General features: G+C 43.2%; 1 protein-coding gene across 3 annotated transcripts in view; it reads left to right on the top strand.

The window, feature by feature from the left end:
• LOC138164982 (zinc finger FYVE domain-containing protein 9-like) overlaps positions 1-19,859 on the top strand; it is a 219,442-nt gene that overhangs the window by 136,798 nt on the left and 62,785 nt on the right. For all 3 annotated transcript variants that reach the window (XM_069093001.1, XM_069093002.1, XM_069093003.1), the window contains 6 exons: positions 1,675-1,774; positions 4,416-4,592; positions 6,259-6,428; positions 7,750-7,870; positions 9,097-9,219; positions 12,206-12,361. In XM_069093001.1, the coding sequence (XP_068949102.1) occupies positions 1,675-1,774; positions 4,416-4,592; positions 6,259-6,428; positions 7,750-7,870; positions 9,097-9,219; positions 12,206-12,361 (847 nt within the window). The remainder of the gene's footprint in view (positions 1-1,674; positions 1,775-4,415; positions 4,593-6,258; positions 6,429-7,749; positions 7,871-9,096; positions 9,220-12,205; positions 12,362-19,859) is intronic.

The raw sequence follows: 19,859 nt of genomic DNA, 5'->3' as shown, positions 1-19,859 counted from the left end.
TTGCAAATTCCCAGCTATGTGAGAGGCCAGTTTGAGATTGGGCACAGCATGTGGGAGCCTTTGAGATTAGAGCAGAGTGTACGGGGGAGGAGAAAGTCATAGGAAGTAAAGCTGGAAAAGTGGATTGGAACTAGATGGTGGAGGGCCTGGCTAAAGGGCTTGGCTTTTGTTTGGAGAGCAGTGGAAAGCTACTGAAGGCTGATTTAGTAGTCTAGCTGAGAGGTCTTGAGGGTTTCAACTAGGTCCTGTCAGGGACATCATCATCCTTCTAGTTACTTAGGTTCACGGTCATTAACTCCCACTCTCCCTCACCGTCCTGTCTAATCAGTTGTCATATCTTTCAGTTTCTACCTCCACAGTCTCTATCATGCTCTCTCATTCCCTTTATGTGGCCAATACTTTAGTTCTCACACTCATCCCGTCTTACCTAGACCATTCTCCTGGAGAATGAATAAAGGTAGCAACTATTGCATCCATGTCTCCCTGTTGATGGATTAATTGTGGAGATTCCTGAGCTGAGCCCTGAAGAAAACTACGGTCTATATCACATACAGTCCTGCTTTTAGGAAACTTAATATCTAGTTGGGGGATAAAGTCCCAAAGTCAGATAACCAGCTACATGAGTTGGTGTTCTAACTTAATTCACTTTGCCACATTACTTTTCCAAATAGAAATGCCAGAAGCCTAGCTTCTCATGTACGATAAAGTTAACTGGATAGTGCCCATTGTCTGAACAAATGGGTAGCTCATGTTCTCTCTCTGCTTTGGATTTACAGTATGGCTGTGTTCCTTCAAATGCTATTTTTAAGTGCCTACTATGTGCAAATCACTATGGGCAATACAGGGATAATTCGTTCTTCTTTCAGTGTTCTCTTCCTCACATTCCCCAGAGTGATTTGTCTAACCTTTATGGGGGAGGGGGACTGAACCCACACTAGACTGTGAGCTTCTTGAAAGCAGGGCCTGTCATTTGTTGGCACAGGGCCTCACACACTGGAGATGCTTATTTGAGGTATGTGGAATTAATTTACGTGATCCTCATTAATCAATTTACATGAGCCTCAAGCTCATGCTCTTGCCTTCTCCCTCTCCCTCCCTCCTCTCTTCCCTCCATCTCCCTCTCTTTCCCTCCCTCTCCCCCCTCCTCTCTTTCTCTCTCTCTCTCTCTCTGGTCTCCCTCTCCCTCTCATTCCCTCCCTCCCTTTGTCTCTGGTCTCTGTCTCCTTGTCTCTTTCTTTTTCACTATCTGTTTCAGTCTGTCTTTCTCTGTTCCTCACTCTGTCTGTCTCTGTCTTTTTCTCTCTTTCTGTCTCTCCCTCCTTCCTGCCTTTCTTCTGGCTGACTGGCTGTATCTGTTTCTCTCATGCACACATATACACATACTTACTAAGTGGAATGCCACAGCAGAGCACTGTACCAGACCATGGCCGGTCATCGTTCTCAGCAGGCCTCTTCATTTTCTTTGCTGTTGACATTCGGGGTCATCCTAGTCATGGGCTTTCAGAGCTGAGCCAATAATTAGTTGATCATCACTTCATGCTTGGGCTTTGCCTCTTGCTTTGAATTTCTTCTTTAGGTTTCTCGTGCTCCAGTCAGAACTTGTGTCCCGCTCCTCTTTGATCTTTCTGCTTTGGGGTATCCTCAGTAATTTGGAGTGTTTTCTCTTTGCCACAGGTTTTCTGTGCCGCATGTTGTAGCCTGAAGTGCAAGTTGCTATATTTGGAGAGAAAGGAAGCCAGAGTGTGTGTGATCTGCCATTCCGTGCTCATGAATGGTGAGTGTTAATTAGGAGAGGGCCTGAGAGAGGACTGGAGAGGCTTTGTGCAAACATCACTGTTTCTTCCTGCCCTTTGGGATGTTTTTGTTTTGTTTTGTTTTTTACAAGCGGTTTGCCTTCTTAAAACGTCTTGAACTTAGTTGGGAAAATTAAGTTAAATGACTCTGTTTGAAATGTCTGTTGAAAACTTAGGATCTCTTTCCCTAATATAATGGTTAAAGGCTAAAACCAGGTAAGTGTTACTAGAAAAGACAGAATCGATTGCATTCACAAATCTGCTGCTGTAGTGAGCATTTGAAAATGTGTTTGTTTTCCTGTGGAAAGGGAACAGAGGATGGAAGACGTGTGATTCCCTTTTGAGATGGGGAGGGTATTATTATACAACTGGGAGCTTTTGAAGGCTGCTGCCTGATTCCCTTTCCCAGGGGAGGGCAAGCATTTTAATAATGAGAAACACTCCTCTTGTTCTTTTTTATTTTAAAATAAGTAATGTTCCAACATCCAGGAACAAACACAATGCTGTTTTTGAAGATGCAGCCCTCTTAGCATATAGACTTGTTCTCACTAAAGTGACTGTGGAATTACACTCTTCGATCACATAAGTATGTGACTAGGAGGAGTGTGCATACCAGGTCATGCAGTCTTCCTCCTGTGGGGTTGGAAAAGGGACCTACACATACTTCATTGTTCTTGTAAAGAGTTCTAATATAATTGGTCAGACTATGATGTTTTCCCTCTGAAAGCCTCCCTGTACTGTTGCCAAAATGAACCCTAAGAGGCTCAAGTGCTGGTGAGCATGTGGGGCAGGGTCCCTGCCTATGCCGCAGTGTAGCACCCCCCAGAAACTGACTTTTCTCCGCTCCAGCCCCTCCTGCTCTGTCTCTGTCTGCATCACCCACCCATCGTGATGTTTTCTGGTGCTGGCCTGTGAACCGATTGCATGCTAAGTTAGTCTGAGCAGTTCTCATCTCCTATGATCCACTCTGTTTCCTTCCACTTCTCAATTCTTGTAACTTTGAGCAGACATTCATCATGTGCTCCCCTTTTAGGGGCCATCGATTTTTATTTCACTGCTTCTATTTTCCTTCCCTGGCACTGGGCCACAGACGTGAGCGCCCAGCTTAATTACAGTGCCTGGCACCTCCTTGGCCGTATAAGGTCTTTTACCTCAGTAGTTGTTTTTGACTTGGCACAGCCCAAGATGAAGGAAATGATAAGAGGGTTCATAGGCAAGTCTTACTTTGTGTTAAGCCAAGGAGGCCCCTTCAAAGGGCATCCTTAGGGTTCCCTACTTGTCCTGGTTTTTTAAGCATCTCTCCTCTCGCATGGCTTGGCCAAGTCTTTTCTTAATATTTAATTTGGTGCTTTTCAGTGTTCCCTCTCTATGCCATCTCTCCTGCGCCCCCCCCACCCCCACCCCTTTCTCCTTTTATCTTATCCCCATGAACTTTGCCCAGGGCTCTGAGACCCTGCCCTGGTACTGGACTGCCGCTTATGAGTGAAGTAGCTAGCATCCAGAGTCTTGTGGCTCCTCACTCTGACGGGGGGTGGGGGGTTTTGAACGTGAAGGCACTTCCCAACACTTATCATTCTGCCTGGTTCTGCTCACGTGGTAATCGTGCTGTTGTACCTGAATTTTAATAGTCAGCCCTAGAACTCAAGAACTGGAGGGAGTGGGAGACATCATGGAGCTCAGGTCCTTTGCTTGGTAGCTGAAGGAACGTGGGGTGAAACCAGTGCCTCCCATTTCTCCAGCTCCTTTTCTCAGAGTAAAGGGAATGTACCTGTATTACAGATGATCTGTGTTACAGATCATGATGGTGATATCTGGCAGTTAGATTGCATCTTTAAGTTCACTAAATACTTTACATACATTTTCTCCTCTGGAGAACATTCATTTCCCTTGTGGTCCCTTTGAATACATTTTCTTGTCTATGCTGCAGCACGGTCCACATTCATTCATCGGCACTCATCAGTGGAAGAGTTATGTGCTTTGAGACATGACCAAAATTTAGCAATGGCTATTAGTGATCACTCCACATATGACTAGGTGGAGGTGTTTGTATACAAAGCTAAGCCAGAGCATCTCTGCAGGACGTCTGCTTAATCTCAGGCCTTGGAGTTTTTCAGATGAGATCTTTACACACACACCCCGACTCCCCACCCCAAAAGAATTTAGAAGCTTATTAGACTGAAACTGAAAAGCATGCAGTGGAGTTAATTACGGTGCTTAAACCCCCAGGTTTTAGAATTTGGTAGAACATTTTATAAAGACTTTAAATGTAAAGGAAAGAACAGAACACATTAACTCACTTAAAAAAAAAACCTGTACGCTAGTTACTTGATATTTAATTTCCTTTAAAAGGAAATTATATTCCTCTTTGAAAGAAACAAATGACTTAGGTATGATCTTAAGAATGGAATATAAATCCAGATGGAAAAAAAAATTCATGTAATTTTACTTCTACTAAATCACAGTTTACCTAGCTGCATTTTTACTTGGTTAAGCTGAATCCCCTATTTCCTTAATACCTTTATCACAAGGAAAAAGGCCTTGCCATGCGTGTTAAGCAGGAGCAGATCTTGGTATCCATATTTTACAATCCATTCACATTGATTGTGTCTGTATTTGCTTTAGCTCAAGCCTGGGAGAACATGATGAGTGCCTCAAGCCAGAGCCCTAACCCTAACAATCCTGCTGAGTACTGTTCTACTATCCCTCCCTTGCAGCAAGCTCAGGCCTCAGGAGCACTGAGCTCTCCACCTCCCACTGTGATGGTGCCTGTGGGAGTTTTAAAGCACCCAGGAGCAGAAGGTAGGGGACTGCGCACTCTTCTCTCTCTTTCTCACTCAGTTTTTTCCCCTTCTCCACGTCCCTCTGAAAAGGGGCCAGTGTGCTTTGGTGGCACACATTTTTAAATGCCACTGATAGATCCCTTTGGGTGGGAGCTCAGTGGAAGAAGGAGGCGAGAATCATGTTAAGACTTTCTGGGCACGTGGAACATATGTTGTGCTGCCTGACTTTTTGGTGACTCCCCCTCCCTTCCCAAGCTCCCCTAAGAGAGCAGAGTATCTCCCAGTCCTATTCTTGAAGGAGATGTGGGTGTAGAATATTTCTGTTTGGGGTTCTTCTCCTAGTCCCCTCTTTGTGCCCTTTACAGGAGCCTAGGAGGTGATGAAAAGGGCCTTGTGGGACACAGATGTCCTGGCCTTCCTCCTGGCCAGTCTCTTCCTTTAGATTTGCAGCAACTTCCAGACAGGATCCACATACCTTGTACTTAGCCTAACTGTTAAACTGGGGGTGGCACATGACAAGTACAGAATGGACAGGCTTGCACCTCAGTTTGGGTGACACGTTCACATCAGTGGATGACTGCAGAGCACTTTAGACTGCCACTAAGGGAGAACTGACAAGTTCCAGGAGTCATTGTAATAGTAGTAATAGAAATAGCAAGTGTAAGTTTCTCTTTAGTGATCTCACTGTCAGAGAGATTTTTCCTGATAGTCATTATCACTTTTTCTTCCTTTTCTAAGAGCAGCGCCCCCTTCTGTCTGAGTAACTCTTCCTGCCCCACTTTGACGAGTATAGACTTCTGACTCACTGACTGATTATACTCTTCCCTTCTCCCTTTACTGTCTGACCATCACTTGGCCACAATGCCTGTATTTTTGAGTTCAAAATTTCTCTCTTAAAGCCATTGATCCCTTTATTTCATTTGCCACTTTGGGGGGTGGGGAGGTAAGGGTTCCTCTTCCCCAGGTTCAGTCTTGTTTGACTATTAATTGATTGTTTGAAGGTTTCCCAAGTTGGAGTAAAGGTGCAGTCCCTGCAGAGTCAGAAAAAGGGACAGCCTTCTCCCCGTTCCATGTTATGATGCCTTTTCCTTCTTCGTTTCCAGTTTGCCCCAAGGAATCTAGTCCACTCTCTTGTCAGTTCTTGTACTTTTGTTTCCACTCTTTCCATCCTAATCATTAGGGCCTCTCCAACATTCTTCCATGCATCTTTTTTTGCTCTTTTTAATCACATCCCTTTCCTAGATATTCAGGTGCCAGGGATTTAACCTTTTATTTACTGGAGCTGTTGAAGGTCTGTGGCCACATCCCCCCTCTTATTAATTCATTTTCTAGGAGCTTTCTACGTATACTTATTTTGGCCATATTCTGTTCTTCCTCAGTTTTTTTGGTCAGTGAAATGTGTCAACAATTGTGATTACATCACAGGGGAATGTGCGAGCCCCTTATGTGTGTCACACGTTTGAGCTCCTCTGCTGTGCTGTTGAGTAAGAGTTGAGACACTGTTTAAAAGCAGCTGTTTGTCATTGTTGCTTTTAACCCCAGAAATGGGGAATTGTGATTATTAGATTCCAAAGACAGTTGCACCAATAGTCATCTCTGCATACCTGGATTGGGTGACCCTTTGAGCTGGTGACATTTAGATGCCTGTCATATTGATTCCTCTTTTATTTTTCTGGCCCCTTAAGTGACTCAGCCCCGAGAGCAAAGGCGAGTGTGGTTTGCTGATGGAATCTTGCCTAATGGGGAAGTTGCTGATGCAGCCAAATTAACAGTGAGTGGTCCTTCGTCCACGGGCGCCTTGGCCGTGTCTCATGAGCCAGCCCAGCCGGTGAGCAGCAGTCCGCTGGCAGCAGAGGTAAGAGAACTCACCAGTCTCAGCACTGTGCCTTGTGCTGAGTGCAGAACGTCTGCGTTGAAAGGGACCTCAGAGGTCATTTACACAGGAATGCTCCTGTTTGAAAACCTCCCTGGGTGGAACAGCTCTGCTTGTTAGAGAGTTTCACTGTCTCATTCTCCAGTCAGCATATCCAACTATGACTTCCACCATTGGGAGGCAGGAAGAGCATGTGGGAATTCCAAAACAGACCCTCTAGATTCTCTCACTTCTCTCAAGTTTTCTTACCTGATAGGAGAGAGAGAATCATAATGGAAAAAGTACTGAGCTCTGACCTGAGAGACCTGGGTTCTAGTTCTTGTGCTACCCCTCACCACGGTGGGATTTGGGGCAAGTCAAGAATCTCAGTTTTGTCATTTGTAACACTGAGGGAATTGAACCAGCTGATCTATAAGGACCATTCTTGTTCTAAAATGCTGTGAATCTGGAGGCCTTTATAAGGCAAACAAGAATAAAGTGTGTGAAACATTATTTAATTGTACATTAAGGGTTGAAAGAGAGATAAGTATCTGAAGTACTTGTCATATTTTATCTGTAATTCAGTTCAGCAAGTATCTATTAACTGCTGTGTGTGTGTGTGTGTGTGTGTGTGTGTGTGTGTGTGTGCTTAAAATGCACAGTGCTTTGTAGTGGGAATGTTAGGATGAAACCAGGCACAGTTCTTGCTGGTGCAAACAGACTTATAGTTCAGTAGGGGAGAAAAAACAAGGACAATTCCATAGTCCTGACGTGACCAGTGCAAAGGGAAGAGGCGTGAGCAGAGGGCTAAGTCTTCTGCCCTCACATAGCATTGAGTTTTCTCAGTCTTTAAGGCACTCTGTACTGCGTGTGGAATAGTGTACATTGTCCTTCTCTGTTGGTGTCTTATCTTCCTGCTAGACCAGAAGCTCAGTGAGGGTAGGGACCATGTTTCAGCTAAATATTTCTTCTTTCCCAAGTGTCTAATGTAGGACTTTGCACATAGTAGGTTCTTATTATTCAGTAGGTATTCAATGAATGTTTGTTACAAGTTAAAAAAAAGAGTATTGAGGGGTGGCTAGGTGGCACAGTGAACAGAGCACCAGCCCTGGAGTCAAGGACCTGAATTCAAATCCAGCCTTAGATACTTGACGCACTTACTAGCCGTGTGACTTTGGGCAAGTCACTTAACTCCAGTTGCCCTCCAAAAAAAGCAAAAAAAAAAGAGTATTGAAAGGCTGCTAGATTCCTCTTTGACTTCCCCTGTTATATTCTACCCAAGTCTTGAATTCTCTTCAATGTTATGTACACTTGCTTTTTGTAGACTGATATTTCTGCATTCTCGGGGAGTATAACTCAGGTGGGGAGTCCTGTTGGAAGTGCAATGAACCTGATTCCAGAAGATGGCCTCCCTCCCATCCTCATTTCTACAGGGGTCAAAGGAGGTGAGTGGCACCAAAGGGTTAAAACTTCTTTTTCTACAGGTGACTAAGCTGACTGAACAGAGGAGTCAGGATGCTATAGTGCCATGGACAGAGGCCCTGTACTGTCTGGCCCAGCCCCCTATGTTTCCCTATACCCCGAGCTGCTCTGAAGCTTTTCCTTCTCTTCCTAGTGGGTGCAATGCTTCTTAAACTATGGGTTGTGACCCCATATGGGATCGCGAGTGGAAAAAATTTAAGAAGTCCAGGGTTATAGCACTCTTCTCTATATATTTACTGTACAATTTTAAAAGTCTTTCAGGATACCTCTTATCAGAATTATCAGTACATTTTAGAATAACTTTCTCCACTGTCCCTCCCCCCAGAATATCCCAGATTGTCTTTCTCTCTGTTTTGAGGGTTGTGCAGGACGGCAGTGATGGTTGGCCCCTCTTGATATTGGGAGTTATCTATCGAACCATCCTGAATAAAAGAGTCTTGACATTTGGGATCTAATCAAATTATAACAATAACGACCGTTTGCCTTCTACTGGAATGATGCCAGACACCCCTGAAAGGATACTTTTGGCAGTACAGTTCAGATGACCATGCTTCCTGGCGTCTTGGAAGGTAGTTCCCTGTTCAGTGGACAAACGTCCACCACTACCTTCTACAGCCACAAGTAAAACTTCTTGATCCTGCCACCACGTAGAGTTCCTTCTTCCTGCTCCCAGTGCTCCTCATGCAGCATGTATTGGGTCAGTCAAATTGGACCTAGCCTTCACGGGCCAAATACAGCTCATATAGCCTTGGTCTCTTAGTGTGAGAGTGTCTCTGTGTCTCGAGTCATCTCTGTCACTAGAGATCCTGGAGGTAACGATATTTGGAGCTTTGAAAAGTATCAGTTTATCCATTTTCTGAAGCTAATATTGGAGCTACCAGAGCCTCTGAGTTGGACCTGATGCCAGAATTGCTTTTGGGACTGAATTATTTGAAATGTTGGTCTTAGAACATGTGTGTGAAATTGTTAAGGCTGGGTGATTTCTGATGAAGGAAGAAGAGACTCTCTTTAGGATCATTTCTGGGGTAGGAAGTCAGGTAAAATCAAATGCTTTTTTTCTCCTCTGGTTGTCTTAGTTGGTTTTGAAACGATTCTTGTTGAGCGCACACTCTTCCGTGTGTGGGCCCCCCTTCCAGCTCTCCTTTTCCAGTCCATTCTCCTCTCATTCTCTCTCTCTTTCTCCTTGAAGATTATGCTGTGGAGGAGCGCCCTTCCCAGATCTCCGTGATGCAGCAGTTGGAGGATGGTGGCCCTGATCCACTGGTGTTTGTTTTAAATGCAAATTTGCTGTCAATGGTTAAAATTGTTAATTGTAAGTAGTGGTCTCTTCTTCCAAACTTTTCTTAAAGTTAGCTAAGCTTTACAGAAGCCTTGGTTATAAATAGAGTATTCCCATCAGTAACTTCTGGAAGTTGAACATAGAAATTGGTTGATGAAGAAAGGAGCAGGTGACGGCTGTGGAGGGCACTGCATTGGGGCTGCTTCCAGGCTGGGCGTCAGCAGACCTGGCCCCCCAGTCTGGTGCACCAGGTGGTCCTTAGCAAATCCTGTAATGTCTCTGAGCACCAATTTTCTTGTCAGTTGGACGGGGATAATAATATTGCCATCAAAAATGGCTCAGACTTCATAACCCATTAAAGTTTACAAGGTGATTCCCTTACAGTGATGCCAGGACTGAGCACATAGTTATTAAGCACCAGCTACATGTCAGGTACCGACATAGGATCTGGAGTGGGCAGAGACAGTATTTGTCGTCCAGGAGTTTGTAGAATAACAGGATGTGGCAATGTAGGGGAGCTGAAGAGGGAGCCTGGGATGATGAACAGAATTATGGGGCACACAGTAGTGGGGCAGATAGCATGCTCTGAGAAGGTTTTAGTTTCCTGCTAAGTCAGCTAGGCAGGATGTGAAGTGTGGTCTGGGAGTGGCTGGGTATATCAGTCAGTCACTTTACTCACCCACCAAGATAACCCAGTCCAGGACTGCAGGGGTCAGTGGAGGTCGTTGTTCCTAGTGGGGAGTCCCTGGGGCCGTGTCAGAGTAGATGTGAGATGTCCCCATCCCTGGTTCCCTGGTGAATGCCTGCCCCGTCTGGTATAAATCAGGACAGTACAGATATTGCCCAATTTGGCAGACAAGGAAGCGGAACTTTAGAGGCTGTGGTGTGCCTAGGATCACACAGATATTCAGCATCATTTTTCGGGTTCATTGCATTCTGCCATGCAGAGCTGCATGATGTAAACCAACTAAAATCATCAGGACACTAGAAGGGGACTGCCCTGCCCAGGCTTATGATACCCACAATGGTAGCTGACTTTCACTAAGGCATACCAAGTGCTTTCCCCACAACCCTGTGACACAGATGAGGGGACTGAGGCCCAGGGAAATGCATCGACTTTCCAAGGTCCCTTGGCTAGCAAGGGTCAGCGCCAGGCCTGCAGGTACTTGAGCCTACACTGTTTTGCCACAGTGTAGACGCAGTGCAGACAACAGGAGCCTGGAATTGTGTTTTCTGCTCTCCAGGCTGGTGTTGGGAAGACAAGATTGTTCTGGCCCCCAGGCGAGAGTGAGAGTTCTGGGAGCCCTGGGAGGACAGCCCTCGCCTCCTGTTCTTGTTTTGGCCCTGGTCAGCACCTGCTCTAAGCCCTCTGCATTGCCTCGGAGCCATAGCGTTTCCTCAGACTGCCTCCATCTAGCCCAGTAGCCTTTCCCTTCCACTCAGAGTACAGGATTCAGAGCCGGAAAAGACCAGAAAGTTTCTTTGTCCGACCCCACATTTTGTGGAGAAGGTAACTAAAGTCCCTGAGAAGTGACTTCTCCAAGATCACACCTGAAAGAAGAGTTCACAGTTTGAACCCAATGCTCTTTCTGCCACGTGACATCCTCATTGTTCATCCAAGCCAGGAGAGGAGTCTAAAACTGAACGGCATAGCATTTTAAGGTTTATTTCTTTATGCTTGACTCAGTGTGTCATCCTACACTTAGGAAGGAACTGGCAGAGAGCTCCTTTGAATTGGTTACCTATATTGAAAGAATTTGGGAGTAAGGGGATACTTAGATAGTTCATAGATGAAGTGCTTCCATTCCCCAAATAGAGTCCAAGTCTCTTTAGTTGGAACTGCTTTATGTAGATGTTTTCACAGGAGAGGGCAGAAGTTGCATTTTCAGAAATGTGGCCTGTTTTTTGTTTTCATCTTAGTTCAGGGGCCCCATTTTGCTGGAGTGAGCCGGTAGAAATCATGAGTGATGAAAATTAACTTTTTGAATCTTAGGCTGCATGTATTCAAATAATACTCATCGACTGTTAATGCTGGAAGGAATCTCGGAGATGATCTAGTCCAATTCCCATATTTTACAGAGGCAGAAAACCTCTTATTCTATCCCCGAACCCAAAGGCTTAAGACAGCATTTCCTGTCAGTCCCAGCAGGTATCACCCACACTCACTGAGCATGCCTTTCTCCCATAGTATGGAGTTGTGGTTATAACCAGTCTTTTGCAGTAAGTACAGAACTTTTTTACAGGCTCATAAAAATGTCTTCCTTGTAGGGTACACCATGAGGCCAAAGTAATAAAGCCAGTTTTTTTTTTTAAACTAATTATGTTGATTAAATCATTATTACTCCTAGGAAAGTGACTTCTCTTAGGAGAGGGGTGGTCTGTATATGTGGCATTGTGTGGATTCTTGCCTTAGATTTCAGGAATCAGGCTGCTTCAGCTTGGCCCCTGAAGGCAGAGCAAGGGGCTATGGGGGATGTGGCCCATGGTCACATAGCATGGGCCAGGTCAGATGCTATCCAAGGATCCCCCCTCCCCCAAAGATTCTGGGGTCCTCATTTATTTTATTCTAGTAATTTCCTTCACAGATTTCTTTGCTGCTTTGTCAGTTGCCCTTGCTTCCTTTTCACTTGTCTCTGATCTTTCCCGAGGCAGCAGAGTCCCAGGGTGCCTATTCTGATTATGCTGTAGAGAGTAGTCCCAGGGGTGGCTAGGTGGCATAGTGAATAGAGCACCGGCCCTGGAGCCAGGAGGACCTGAATTCAAATCTGGCCTCAGACACTTGACACACTAACCATGTGACCTTGGGCAAGTCACTTCACCCCAATTGCCCTGCCTTACTCCCTCCAAAAAAAAAAAAAGGGAGAGTGGTCCTGATATGCTCAGTTCCATTGTGCAAAGGTAGCATAGCCATTCCCTTTCCTGTTTCACTTCCCCTGTGTTTGGGCCTGGGGACAGAAGTAGGGCAGGTAGAGAGAGGGAAAGCTTGGATCTCTTGTTGACATTCTTATTCCATCCATAGATGTGAACAGGAAGTGCTGGTGTTTCACTACGAAGGGCATGCATGCAGTGGGGCAGTCAGAGGTTGTGATCCTTCTTCAGTGTTTGCCTGATGAGAAGTGTCTGCCCAAGGACATCTTCAGTCACTTTGTGCAGCTCTATCGTGATGCTCTGGCAGGTATGTATGCTTTCTAAGTGCCGGCCCTAGTGTGGGCCTTGCGGAGTTGATACAAGCTGACCCACCCTGTGTGTATTCACGCATTAGACAGTGACCTTACACTCTGGGGATATTGCTTGAGACTTCAAGGTAGGTGGCGAGTCTGAACGTGATGTGACTTTAAGTTGCTTCCAAATATTAGGACTTGACCTCCTATGGTAGTTATCCTTTTGAGAAAACTACTTGAAGCTGTAATTATGGAAGAGAAAGAACCTTTTAAGGCAATGATTTTATTGCTGAACAGGCATTTTCATTTGAAATCTCATCCTTAGACTGTTTTAGCTCTACAAAGAACTTAAAAAATAGTTAGGATTTGTTTTGCTTAATTCTAGTCTGAAGAAGACTATTTTTTGTGTCTATAAATCTTAAGTTGTGTTGTTCTTAAGAAATGTGAACATGCAGGTAAACCTGTTTTCTGAGCATGCAACAAAGAGATTTAATTGAAAATCTTTTAAGTTTGCCCAAGACATCATTATCGATAAATAAATGACTGTAAATAATTGGAACCGATAGATTGTAAACTTGTCTATGCTGTACATGCTACATTTTCTCCTTCTTTTGTTTACTTTTGAAGTATGCAGTGAAGTCTGACAGCACATTGAAGGCGTCTGTAGCAAAGTTTTCAATTTATAAGTCAGGAAATTCAAAGTAATGGTTCCCATAACAACTATGATGTGACTGCATAGTGCTTTAAGGTTTGCAGAATGTTTTGACATATTGTTATTTCATGTAATCCTTTTAACTCTGCTGGGCAGATGCTGGCACTGACTCTGGAGCTGAGTGTCTGTGGGCAAGTCACTTAACTTCCTCTAGCCTGTTTCCTCTTCTGCAAAAATAGATGTCCTAATTCTTACAGTCTTCTTTAAAGCCCACTAGAAATGTGACTTATTATATTCTTGTTAATCTTTAAAGGTGTTTCTGGAGGATGAGGATCTAGTCCTCAAACTTGCCTCCAGAAGTCATAGGATGACAGGGCCTATCAGTGCTTTTGTACTCCCAAGTCCTGCTTAATGTAGGCTTTTGCCTCTTTTTAGTCACCTTTTTGAAAAATCATCCTACAAGTGTCTGGCATTTCTGATGCTCTGGATAAATTATTGTGAACCCTATTTTTAGCATATCCTGGGGAATAGCTTGATCTTCTGTATGGCACTGCAGTCTTGTCAGAGGATGTTTGTAGCTGCTCTAAAAAGAGAGCAGTTTGTAGATTTGATGATTATCCCACTGTGTCATTGTGTCACATGTAGTGGCACCAAAAACACATGATTTAAATTGCTTGGGAGGTGAGAGTTGAATCCTCCACAGCATCATGCTTATCTCTGAGCTTACTTTGTTCTCAGCCCATTCCCCAAAGCACAGAGGCTCCTCATTCAGAACTTCCCAGAATCCTGCTGTGACGCGCCACAGAAATGGATTCTGGGAGAAAGTGTCTATGAATATTTTTCCCTATAAAATATCTAATATGAAATCAGGTATGAATCAAAAATGTTGTGAACAAGACCCATAACCTCCCTGAGCATCAGTTCCCTTCTCTGTAAAATGAGTTATAAATCATTTTCTACCACCAATCTCACCTGGTTTGTTAGGAAGCAACTGGAGTTCTTTCTGTTGTATCCGTTGCATGTGGCAACTTCTAGGTGTGGAATCAAGCATCTTGATAGCAGGTAGGTAGCAAAGTGGGCTTCAAATCCAGAAGACCTAAATTCAAATCCAGCCTCAAATACTCACTAGTTGTGTGAACCTGGACAAGTCATTTGACTTTTTTGTCACTCAGTCAATAAACATTTATTAAGTACCTACTATGTGCCAGACACTGTGCTAAGCATAAAAAAAGAGGGGTAGTCTATGCCCTTGAGAAGCTTACAGTCCCACGGGGAAGACAACATACAAAAGGAAGTGGAAAAGCCGGGGGATATGTTAGAAATTAGGGGTGTGTTAGAAAAGTCATTCAGAGGTCCTAGAGTAATGCACCTGGTGAGAAATGAGGTTTCTGAGCTGATGAAATCTTCATCATGGTGAATTTCTAAGGAGGAGCTTCTCCTGGGTCATCATGAAATCAAGCCATACAGCTGGTGGGAAATGAAGAATTGGCTGGACTTCTGAACCTTTTTTCAGTGGGGGCTTTGGGAGGGGGTTTTTGCTTTTCCCTGCAGTCCTGCAGTCAGAGGGTCAAAGGCAATTGATGGTCCTGATGAGATATGAATAGCAAAGCTACCTGGTGATGAGCTTTTCCTGGGCTATAGGAGGATAGGATTGGGGCATGAGGATGGTGGAGTCAAACCAAGTAGTGGAGATATAATGTCCATTCCTGTTTAAAACACACATACTCACACACACACACACACACACACACACACATACACACACACACGAAAGGAAGGAAGAAAAAGAAAGAAAAGGAAAAAAATGAATCTTTCCTTAATATGATAAGTAGTATTTATATAAAACTAAGACCTAGCATTATGTGTGAAAGGGATAAACCAGTGTTGCAGCAAGCACCCCAGTGTCCCCAGGGTGCCTGCTCACACAGGTTCTTGGATCTGCTTTGTTAAAGGAAAGCAACTCAAAATGGATTAACAAGCTTACTTTAATCAGTCAGACATATATCGTTTACCTTGTTCAGGAGAAAAGGTCAGCACCCTGAACCTCAAAGTATACAGGCATAATTATCAAGACAGAAACATCAAGTAGACAGATTTCCAAACTGTCCAACCATTACATCCATACCCAGTTAACATCTGGGTTTCCACATTCTGGGTTTTTCAAAGCCGGGGGACTCTCAACAACGGCTTCCCAGAATTCAGATCAAATCATAGAATACTTCTCAAAGTGAGTCCCAAAACAAAGCTACACATCAGGGCTTATATAGCCTTCTCCTGGCTCAGAGAATGTAACAACCTTATTGACCCACTGGCCAATCAAGAAGTATCTACTGAAAAACAAGCCTCCCACCCCAGGCTTCAGGTGCACGTTAGCCTAGGGGCAGGGAAGATCTTTAAAATTTACACTCTCATTACAACCAGATGCCTTTCCAAAATGAACAAGGGTAAAGCAAGGATGTCCATTGTCACTACTATTACTGTCCATCCTAGTTCTAGAAACTACCTAGGTATAGTAATGAGCCAAGAGAAGGAAATTGAGGTTAGTATAAGAATAGGAAACAAAATCATCCTTTTTGCAGATGATATAATGATTTACTTAGAGAACCTTAGGGAGTCAACCTAAAAAAAAATCTAATTCAAACACTTAACAATTTCATGAAAGCCTGTAGGATAAAAACTAAACCTACATAAAAAAAAAAATGGACATTTCTTTATGTATCAGAAAAATCCTTCAAGAATAGATAGAAAGCTGACCTGGGGATCGAATCCGAGCTCAGATACTTAGTACCACACCCAGAAATAACTGGCCGTGTAACCTTGAGCAAGTTACTTAACCCCAATTGCTTAAAAAAAAAAAAAAAGAAGAGATAGAGAAATTCCATTTAAAATGACCAAAAATATGAAATACTTCAGAATCTTCCTACGTGTGTGTGTGTGTTTTAAATGGATTTATTTCTATGCCTGCTTTAATCCGATAAAAAAGTGGTAGCAATTTAGTCCCACTGAAGCCATGTGCCAACATAAATTGCAACAGTGCAGCCTTATGTTGTAAAACATCTTTCTCTGAAGAGTTCAAAGGGCTCTTACATGTTACAACATCTTAGGAGGAATTATTCTCATTTTTTGTATGGAAAAATGGTAGCACAGAGAGACTGACTCAAGGTTGCATAGCACATGACTGACTGTTGCCTTAGGAACTATATGAGTGAAACTACCAAACACTCTTTATATGAATATATACAGATCTAAATAATCATAGAATTATTCATTATTAATGGGTAGGTCAAGTAAATATAAAAATGAAAGTCTTCCCTAAATAAATTTTTTAAAAACTTTTAGGGGGTGGCTAGGTGGTGAAGTAAATAGAGCACCGGCCCTGGAGTCAGAAGGACCTGAGTTCAAATCCATCCTCAGACATTTGACACACTTACTAGCCGTGTGATCTTGGGCAAGTGACAACCCCAATTGCCTACCCTCCCCACTCCAAAAAGAAAAAAAAAACCTGTTAGGAAAACTGAAAAGGTTTGGCAGAAATGAGGTATGGACCAACATTTCACACCATATACCAAGATAAGTTGCAAATGAGTTTATGACTTAGATGTAAAGGGTGACATCATAAAAAAAAATTAGAGACACAAGGAAGAAATTACCTGTTAGATTTGTGCTTTAAGAGTTATTGATGAAATAAGAGATAAAGAGGGTCACAAAAGGTAAAATGGACAATTTTATTTACATAGTTAAAAAGCTTTTATACAAACAAAGCTAATAATTGCTAAAATTTAAAGACCAAGTAAATGGGAAAAATCTTCATAGCAAATTTCTCTGATAAAAGTTTCATTTCTAAGATATATGAGCAACTGATTGAAATATATAGTAATAAAAGCCATTTTCCAATTGATAAATGGTCAAAGCATAGGAATAGGTCGTTTTTGGAGGAAAAAAAAAACTGAGATGTCAATAGCCATGTGAAAATATGCTCTAAATTGCTCAGAATTAGAGAAATACAAATTACAATTCTGAAGTTCTTCCTAATACCCATTAGATGGCAGCATCTACCCCTACCCCCCAAAAAGAAATGATAAATGCTGAGGAATTGTTGGAAAATATTTAAATTTGTGCACTGCTAGTGGAACTGTGGACTTGTGCAGCTATTCCAGAAAGCAATTTTGAACTATACCCAAAAAGTTACTAAATTCTTGACCCAGTGTTACTGCTCCTAGGTCTGTACCCCACAGAGATAGAAAAAATAATTCATGCACAAAAATATTTATAGCAGCTCATTCTTTGCTCTTTTACTGTGAATTGGAGACTGAGGGGGAAATAGCCAAACAAACATGAATGTGATAGAATAATGTTGGAGGGAATGGTTTCAGAGAAACCTGGGAAGACTTATATGAATTGATACAAAGTGAAGCAAGTAGAACCAGGAGAACAGCAGTAATGTAAAGATGGTGAAGTTTGGATGTCTTTATGACTTACTAACCATGATTCCAGACTTCTTATGAAATATATCCCCCATATGCTAAAAGGTGATAGAATCATAGTACAAATTCAGCCTTTTGGTGGGGGGGAGGGACTTAGCCACTGGGGGAATTTGTTTTGCTGTACTATATATGTTTGTGGGTTTGTTTTTAAAGCTTTCTCAGTAGGGGCTTAGGAGGGGGAGATGAGAGGAAGAGAAGGTAGATCTGCTTTTGAAAAAAAAAAACGTAAGTTTAAAAAAACTAGGTAAATTGTGTTTGCAATTTTTCCTTCATTTACCAGTTTAATATCCTTGTCAAAAAAGTAATTGAGGGGGCTTGATTTGTCAACACATATGCTAAAATTGGAACAATGCAGAAATGATATACAAATTCATGAAGCATTCTGTATTTTTAAGTAAAACTAAATGAGGCCAGCCTTTTTATGATCTGTTTTTCATGAAATCATGTTGGTTCTTTGTAATCTTCACTTGTTTTTCCAACCATCCATTTAATAATACGTTCTCAATTTTAACAGTAATTAAATCCTAGTTCACTTTTTTTTTTTCAAAATTAGGGTAAAATTTGACCTTCAGTCTTTTTTTTTTTTAAAGCAATTGGGGTTAAGTAACTTGCTCAAGATTACATGGCCAGTTATTTCTGGGTGTGGTGCTGAGTATCTGAGCCCGGATTTGATCCAGGTCATCCCAACACTGGAGCCGGTGCTCGTACTCTCTGAGCCACCTGGCTGCCCCTAAGCAATTGGGGTTAAGTAACTTGCTCAAGGTTACATGGCCAGGTGTTTCTGGGTGGGTGCTAAGTGTCTGAGCCTGGGATTTGATCTCCAGGTCTTCTCAACACTGGAGCCAGTGCTCTTACTCGCTGTGCTACCTGGCCACCCCCTGACCTTTAGTCTTGATACCTCTCTCACTTTAAAGAATATTTTGTAATTTCTTGGACTGATAGTCTGGTATTCATTCTAATCAAACACAGTGTAGATCAGGTTTCTCTCTTTCCCTTCCTCCTTTCTCCTCCCACCTCCCTCCAACTCCCTCAGACTCTCCCTCTGTCATCCTTGCCGTTTCATTTATTTCCACTCTCCATGTCTACTGGCTCCTTCCCTACTACCTACAAACATTCCCGTCTCTCTGCTAACCTGAAAAAATCCCTCACTTGATTCTTCTCCACTTACTATCTATATTTCTTCTACCCCTTGTAGCTAAGCTCCTTGAAAAAGCTATTTATTTTTATAATTGGTGCCTCCTCTTCCCTCTCACTCTCTCCTTAACCTCTTAAAATCCAGCTTCTGACTTCGTCATTCCACTAAAACTGCTCTTTCCAAAGTTACTGTTGATCTGTCTACCAAATCCAGTGGCCTATTTTTTGTCCTCATTCTCCTTGACCTCTCTGTAAGCTCTAACACTGTTCATTCTCTCCTTGCTACTCCCTTCTCTTTAGGTTTTCAGGACACTCTGCCCCCCCTCCCCCTCCCACTGGTCCTTCTCCTACCACTCTGACTTCTCCTTCTTTGTCCCCCTTGCTGGATCCTTATCCAGATCACACCCTCTAACCCTAGGGATCGTTCCGTGTTCTGTCCTGGCTGCTCTTCACTTGGTGATCCCATCAGCTTCATTGGACTTCTTTATCATCTCTTATGTGGATGATTCTCAGATCGACCTTTTCTGCCCCATCCTCTCTGGTGACCTCCAGTGCCACATCTCTAACAGCCTTTCAGATATCTTGAACTGGATATTCAGTAGACATCTTAAATTCAACATATCCAGAGTAAAACTTATTATCTTTTCCCCAAACACTCTTCCCCTAATAGCTTCCCTATTATTGTAGAGGGCAATGCCATCTTCCTTGTCCCTCAGGCTCACAACCTGGGAATCATCCTCAACTCCTCACTCTCTCTTACTTCCCATGTCCAGTCTGTTACCTAAGGCCCATTGATTTCACCTTTACAAAATCTTTTGAAAGCACTCCATTCTTTGTGGGCCTTTACCACCTCTCTGCTGGACTACTGCAGTAATCTATGGGTAGATCTTCGTGCCTCGAGTTTTCCCCCACTCCACTCTATCTTCCCTTCAGCCACTAAAGTGATTTTCCTGAAGCACAGGTTTGATCACATCACCCTCTTCCTCAGTAAACTCCAATGGCCTCTTATTGCCTCCGGGATCGAATACACAAAATGCTCTGCCATTCAAAGGCCTAGCCCCCTCCTACCTCCCCATTCTTCTTACACCTAACTCCTTGACTAGTACTATTTAATCCAGGGGTGCAGGCCTGCTGCCTGCGACACAAACAACATACTTAATCTCTCCAGTCTGGCATTTTCTATGGCCACCTCCCTTGTCTGCAATGCTCTCCTTCTGCGGCGTTGCCTACTGCCTTCCCAGC

This window comes from Petaurus breviceps, unplaced genomic scaffold (assembly GCF_028583685.1).
Source record: "Petaurus breviceps papuanus isolate PSGF00001 unplaced genomic scaffold, PetGlider_PUasm1.0 207, whole genome shotgun sequence".
Taxonomy (NCBI): Eukaryota; Metazoa; Chordata; class Mammalia; order Diprotodontia; family Petauridae; genus Petaurus; species Petaurus breviceps.
Note: the sequence above shows the minus strand (reverse complement) of the source record. Positions and strands in the feature narration are given on the sequence as shown.